Source organism: Phoenix dactylifera, chromosome 9 (assembly GCF_009389715.1).
Source record: "Phoenix dactylifera cultivar Barhee BC4 chromosome 9, palm_55x_up_171113_PBpolish2nd_filt_p, whole genome shotgun sequence".
Classification (NCBI taxonomy): domain Eukaryota; kingdom Viridiplantae; phylum Streptophyta; class Magnoliopsida; order Arecales; family Arecaceae; genus Phoenix; species Phoenix dactylifera.
Genome location: NC_052400.1, coordinates 6102586 through 6109642, shown reverse-complemented (window position 1 = coordinate 6109642; position 7057 = coordinate 6102586). Strand labels below are relative to the sequence as shown.

The window sequence follows — 7057 nt, the reverse complement described above, 5'->3', positions numbered from 1 at the left end:
TAGTAAGTCCTCCTTCCATCTTTTCTTCATCATTTTCTTAGTCTTCCTCTCCCGTTATATGACCCTAGGGAGGACGTCACAAGAACGCCCCTATTTCACCAATACCACACCACCAAAGGCCCCTTCCTGACCTCCTTTTTTTCATTCTCGATGGCTGGTGGTCGTGTCGTATGTGGCAGCCAAGGGCTTATCTAGCAGCATCTCATTCCCCACAAATGGTTGAGCCCTCCTCCCTCTTCTCTCTCTCTCTTACTCTCACCCCTCTCTTTCTTCCCCTATCTCTCTCACTTCCTCTATCTCTCTCACTTCTTCCTCTAGTGCTTGTGAAACCTTGGTGTGGGGCTCACATATTTGCCATTGCATCACATAAGACATGAATAAGGGGTCCTAATCCCACTTGGATTAGGGGATTGTAGGTGCCCCTAAAGGCTAGATTGGGTTCAAGATGTGCACTCAGGTCTTGGATACCAATTGATGGATTTGGGGTCATAGCCACTGATCTAGAAGAATTTTGGGCCAAGGAGTCCTCGATAGACCCGGTAGATCTAGAAATGCCTAAAATTTTAAAATAATATCTATTTTAAAAGGAGAACTAATTATTAATTTATTCTATCTTAATCGTGCATAATCTAGTTGAAGGAATTTTTAGTGTTTTATGAGTTGATCTATAAGTTATCTCTACTCTTCATATTTTTATCATGCATGTTATATGAACTAATTTATTGCTTAATTTTACACCTGCATTTGAATATTAGTCTAAGTACTTAAAATTTAAGTTATGAATTTTATTTATATATATGTCTATTTTTAAACTAAATATTGCATATGGTATGCACAAAAATAAATTTTAAAATATTGGATCAAGCATGAAATGATTTACTTGGCGTAAATTAAATTTTTATTACATCAAAATTAATGTTTATTTAATCAGTTGTGATGTTTGCTCCCTAGCCTGATCATGATCACATAGATTCAGGAACTAATTATCTTCTAGGCCACGCTAGTAGAGCGATCACTAGCACATGCTATTGCGAGCATGTTTTCCATGTGATGTTAGAGCTACCTTTCTTTCCAGGCATGCTAGTGGAGCGATCAATGGTATATGCTATTGTAAGTATATTTTTCATATCATTTCAGAGCTAGTTTCCTTCTAAGCCTCCAATGGGGAGATTACTTGTACATTTTAATTGAGGGCATATTGTAGTCAAGAGCTAGTCTCTTTCGGGGCTTGTTCGGGCCAATTGTGGCAATAGTCACAAAGATCAGGAGAGAGGATGGATAGTTAATCTACATTGATTTGGAAGAATATTTTTCTTGATCAGATATAGTAAGTATTTTCAAATTTATATTTACAAACATATTTTATATCATGTATTCAATAGCATACTTTTATTTATAACAGAAAATCTTATATTATGAAAATGGATATTTCATGCATAATATGCTCGATTCAAATAAAGGTAGATATGATTTACTGTGCTCTAGCTCACTCATCTCCTTTTATATTTTTCATATTCTAAGGTGTAGATTACACAAGGACTATGGACTGAGCTGAAAATAAGATTTAGTTTACTTTACGTGTACCTTCTTTATGTTGATCAAATCGTACATTTATAGACAAAGGCAAACATTGCATGTCCTATGGGGATTAAACCCTAGGGATGTTCGGCCTTTTGCCATATGCTTGAGTCGTGCTTTCGATCGGGACCATGACAGACCGCCTCTCTGCCAAGATCGCAAACTTTAGCCTCGCTAGCCTCAAGACCCTTGGCTTAATTACAGGAGCGATAGAGCTTGAGTTTTAATATTGTTAGTGGAGAGATGATGGTAATGGAGCTGAAGAGGTTGGGAATGTCGAAGATTGGGCGTGCTTAGAAATAGAGGTATTGAATAAGCCAAATCTAGGTGATGGACGATGAGCTTTCCCTTTCCTTGTTGCTGCTAGTGAAGGAGCTGTGTTGCTGGTGGAGAAGGTGAATGTTGGATGCCATCTTGCAGAGATAGGTTTGTGAGAGGAGATAAGAAAGATAGTAGAAGAGAAAGAGTCTTGCAGTCCATGATCTTGGACGAGGAGGAAGAAGGGACGTGGAAGGAGGAAAGGGTCAAAGAAGGAGTGAATTGAGAGAGGTGTAGATTTTGATTTTATTAATTAAAGCTCAATTCTGGTGATCAATACTTCTCGTCATCCGTTCATGACCTGTCATTTTTTTAATCCATTGTAACAATTATAATATTCAAGATTGTACCTGTATGAAAATTTGGGAGCACCATGGCAAAACCCTTATAACAATTATAACGTCCATTATTTACTTCAAAAAGAAAATTTTAAAATTTTATTATTAAAATAATCACAAAATAATGGAAAATAGCAGTGTTATTTTCTTCTTTCTTATTAAATAAAATATAATTTTTTTGATTGTAAAATCATTTTTTGGTGAATTTTAGAGGGAAAAATTGAAATTTGAAAATAATATTATTTGGTTCAAAAGAAGGTACAAATAAAAAAAAAAAAAGATGTTATTGTACTCACGCTTATTTATTCAGTCATTAATTATACTGGTAATTACCAAAAAACAATCATTGTACTGGCCATTATAATGGTTATATAACAGTGATATTTAAAAACATTAGTGGCATGGCTTATAATTTCTAGACTTACCCGCCCAAAAAGAAGATGGATAAATGCAAAAAATTATCCAGCTTCACATTCAAAATTCTTTTATTAATTAGGAAGCTGCAAAAAGGGGCCTTACTCATCAATATTGTGTGGGAATCACAACCAAGGGACACAGCTAAATATCCTGGGATTGAGAAGGAAATGCATGCAGTAAGGAGCTTTCCATTGGTTTCATCATGATCTATCCTGCTGACTCATCTCTTGCTTCTGCTCCCCATCATGCGATTATTGCAAGAGAAGCCTATGTCTAAAATTAACTATACTTCATATTAAATGTATCAGTTGAGGCTTAGCTAGCAGTTGAAGAGAGATTATTTTTGAGTCCTATGAGGACCCTCTAGGAATTTGATATTTTCTGATGGAAGTGTACATTACATGGATAGCTTTTTGTGAAGCATGTGCTGCACTGATCAGTAACAGGAACAAGATAAAAAGGCCGGGAGAAATAAGTTATTTAGTTACATTAGCTTTCTTCTTCTTCTTTTTCCGCTGATTTAAATTTATAAACGAGAATGAAGAAGGGTTATAATCATAATACAGTTTGCATCTAGTATCTTGCTATTTTTTTCCCTTAAGACTGATACCAACTTCACCCTCCTCTCTCTCTAGCTCTCTCTCTCTCTCTCTCTCTCATACACACAAAAACACAAAGTGAATTAAGACAGAGCGCGCGGTAGTATCATGGTGGGAGCTTCCACTGAAAACAGGTCCTTGGATTAAAAATACATGGTTAATGCCAAAAGAGATGCATATAAAAGCTTCAAGCTTTTGGTTTTTGATAACAATAGCTTCGCAGCACACCTTTTTTTTCTAGTGTAAAAGCACCTTAGTACATCACTTATGACTAGAACATATAACTAGAGATGGAAAGGGAGAAGAAGAAGACGGGATATAGGGAGAGAGTGAAAGATGGTGTTTCATCTCTCTCTAGGTTTAGCTAAGTAATGAAATGAAACCATGCATGAGATGCTTCACTACTAAAGGGAACCTCACTCTCCATCACCGCTCCAGCCACCACCAAGACTCAGACGGGGCTTATCTCAAGCCCATTCTCCTCTCCCGGCTTCCCCTTGTCGCGACCATTGGTCTCCTCATTTGCCTTCACGGCTTCCTTGCCGTCGCTGCTCTCCTCAGCAGGCACCTGCAGCTCGACTCCAGCCTTTTGTACGCCGATGGTGACGATGTGCTCGAGCACGGCAGGCTCTACGACGACCTTCTTGACCATGTACTTGTATACTACGTAGAGCAACATCTGGACGGCACCAAAGGCGAATCCCAGAACGTTTGGAAACTATGTTGGGCAAGAAAGCAGCAACAAGCCGAAAGTTAGCGAAAGATACCGCTGATGTAGTTTTTTTTTTTCGTTTTGTTTTGTTTTCTTAGTTTGGTGGACTCCATACGGTTAATGGATGAGAAACTATACCATGACATATAGGTCGTTTGTGAGCAGTCCGTAGAAGAACCAGGCCACTGCGCTTATGGTAAGGAAGAGCGACAGCGTGAATGGCATGTATTCTACGCTTCTTGTGCGAACAACTTGCCTCTGCGATTCAATTTAATGGGAAAAAAAGTTTTTATTCGTATGCGTTCAATGCATCAAATTATTTGCTAGTAAGAGAAGCAAACGCGAGAGAGAGAGAGAGAGAGAGAGAGAGAGAGAGAGAGAGAGAGAGGTTTCTTTTGTTCTCACAATGATGCTCAAAGGAGCGGCGAAGACAGAAGCTGAGAAGCACATGCAGATCCAGCCAAGAACTATCACGCGTTTGGAGCCTTTTGACAGCAGAAGAGTAGAGAGAAGGATCAAAGAAAAGAATCCCACATTCAAGAGCAACATTATTTTAGCAGTGAAGATCTGCAACTCCAAAATCGTGCATAACTTAGATTACAAATTCATAGGTAAACGGTTTACAATAGATTGTTTAAGAAAAGTTTAAGAAGATTCAGAATTCACGTACCCTAGCAGATCTCGGGGCATAGGCAAGGTACATGATGATGTATATCATCTCGATGACACACCCAGTTGAATTAATGGTAATTAGAAGCATGGAATTAGTCTTGACAAATGCATAAAAAATCCAAAGCATCGCACTGAACAGTGCAACCGAGTAGGGGACTGATTGGAATCCTCCCGTCGACCTCTTTCGATATACTTGATAGAATGTAGGCCTGTGGTTGCAAGCAAAGTAGGCTTAGTTACTAGAAAACAGGTCAAATAAAATGGTAACGAAGTATAAAAGAAATAATTAAGAAAAGAAAGAAAAAGTAAGAGTAATTCTTACACTGGGGCAAGATAAACCAGGAAGGAGCTGACATTGCCTGCAAACAGTTGATAGATGAGTTGGTATAATTAAGTGAAAAATAAGGCTATGTACAAACTGAGCATAGAGCATTTATATATGTGACGATTTGACATATATGTACTTGTGTTAAACTTCGACAAAATGGAAGAAAACATGAATGCAGTTCTAGATTAATCTTTTTAATTAGGCTATAGATTTGATATGCCATATATATATTATCAGCTCGCAATAATGTGCATTCATTTGTCCAAAATCTTATGAAGAGAAAATGATAGTGGGCAAGAAAAGACAACGGACAAGAAAAGCGGATGGTTCCTAGCTCCCTTTATATCAAAAAAAAAAAAAAAAAAAAGATAATGGACAAGAAAAGCACAGACAAAACCATGGCTTAGTTAATTTACGATTTCAAAATGTTATACCAAGTACGTTTTCGAAAATAAGTAGTAGTGGAATTTGGCTAGAGTCCATTTCTCAAGTTAGAAAAAGAAGTCTCCCCTCCACTGACAGACGCCAACTTGTAAATTTTACTTTGACAAGAGTGGGGACCATGTTCCTCTCCCAGAAGCACGAGCATGAATACCTTATTTTAGTACACAGTTCTAACTTTGGGTAACTTGATTCAAGGAATCAAGCCAGATACACTAACTTATTCCATGTCCTTCCAAAAGATGAAAAAGAACAATTAAAATTAAGTTCTAACAGCCGTCCTATGCATGACGGACTCAGAACACAACGACCCCCCACCCCCCCAACAAAAAAAAGAAAAAAAGAAAAAAGAAAACAGAAAAAAAAAAAGATTGTAAATTCAAGATATGCGAGAAGGAAATAGTGAACCAGAATTATTATTATTATTATTATTATTATTTTTTGGTTGGGTTGTGGTTGGGGGGGGGGGGGCGGGGGGGGGCGGGGTAGGGGGGTGCGGTGCTGGGGGGGAAGGGATCTTCAACAACGATGAAATAAACATTATGAGATTCTATTGAAAGAAATAAAAGGAGGAAGCTAAGAAAGGAAAAAGAAAAAAAAAGAGGAAGTTCATCACAGTGACCACCTATGATTCCAACAATGAAGGCCCAATGACCTGCCATCTCTCAACTTGCAGGAATAGTCTTTAAGACCAGGGAGAAAGAAGGCAAGATGAGCTCAAGAGGAGGAGCAAGAGCAAGGGAAAACCTCCCCCTCAAAGGAAGAAAAACAACCCCTCTCTACTATCTCTCCCTCTCCTTTCTATATTGATACCATTGGTGTGGTTCTTAGGCCTTGGGGGGAAGGACCATTATATAGTGGAGCATGGAGAATGGCCATTTCCTTCTTAGGATCTCAGAAGTGAGGAAGTCCAGGTTGATCAATACACAAACAAACTAAACATAGAAGTCATGTGATCCTGCGGGCCGAAAGTAACATAAAATTAATGGTTTATATTTCATTTTAAATGTATAAAATGTTTACATGTCCCACCGTAAAATGCTAGCTAGAATGTACACCGTCCGATGATGCAATGCAGTACGTATATACTTCCACCTCGTCCTTGCGTGGAAAAGCAACCCATGAAAAAAAGCTGCCTTTTCTCATATTAAAATGCTTCTTCCACGTCACCCCCTTACCAAACAAACACATACATCCCCTTCTAGCCGTTTCTTTTCCACTCAGCACACAAAACCCTAACCACGTCCTAAATTCCCACCACCTTTTCTTCTCCAAAATTCGAACTCGTTTTCTTCTAACATAAATAAAAAATAGTCTAGATTTGGTACATGAATAACTCTGTGGGAACTGATAGCAATGCCAATATATTGACTCCAGAAGGAAGTTGTCTTTCAAGTGTATATATATATATATATATATATATATACACACACACAGAGAGAGAGAGAGAGAGAGAGAGAGAGAGAGAGAGAGAGAGAGAGAGAGAGAGAGAGTATCTACAGTTCATATATATATGGTTGCATGATATGAATTTCATAGATGGATCACATAAGAAATACCTTGTTATTTGTACAGAACTCCAATTAGTAATGTTTGTTGGCGCCGATAAGCTATGGCCCAACAAACATTCAAACTTTTTTGAGAATGTTGATGA

General features: G+C 38.0%; 1 protein-coding gene across 1 annotated transcript; it reads right to left on the bottom strand.

Moving 5' to 3' along the window:
- Positions 1-3362: 3362 nt before the first annotated feature.
- Positions 3363-6215, bottom strand: LOC120111855 (bidirectional sugar transporter SWEET13-like). The gene is made up of 6 exons (XM_039129900.1): positions 6029-6215; positions 4957-4993; positions 4633-4843; positions 4368-4529; positions 4101-4220; positions 3363-3968 (listed from the first exon to the last, which is right to left on the bottom strand). The coding sequence occupies exons 1-6, from the start codon at positions 6063-6065 to the stop codon at positions 3702-3704; spliced, it is 834 nt and encodes a 277-aa protein (XP_038985828.1). The 5' UTR covers positions 6066-6215; the 3' UTR covers positions 3363-3701.
- Positions 6216-7057: the final 842 nt, after the last annotated feature.

What these genes read in the sequence shown, in the direction of transcription:
- LOC120111855 (XM_039129900.1), bottom strand. Translation starts at nt 6,065, where the DNA reads ATGGCAGGTCATTGGGCCTTCATTGTTGGAATCATAG. An exon ending in CTTCATTGTTGGAATCATAG is followed by an intron (nt 4,994 to 6,028) that starts GTGGTCACTGTG and finishes AACTGTTTGCAG; the next exon opens with GCAATGTCAGCTCCTTCCTG. An exon ending in CAAACGACCTATATGTCATG is followed by an intron (nt 3,969 to 4,100) that starts GTATAGTTTCTC and finishes TGCCCAACATAG; the next exon opens with TTTCCAAACGTTCTGGGATT.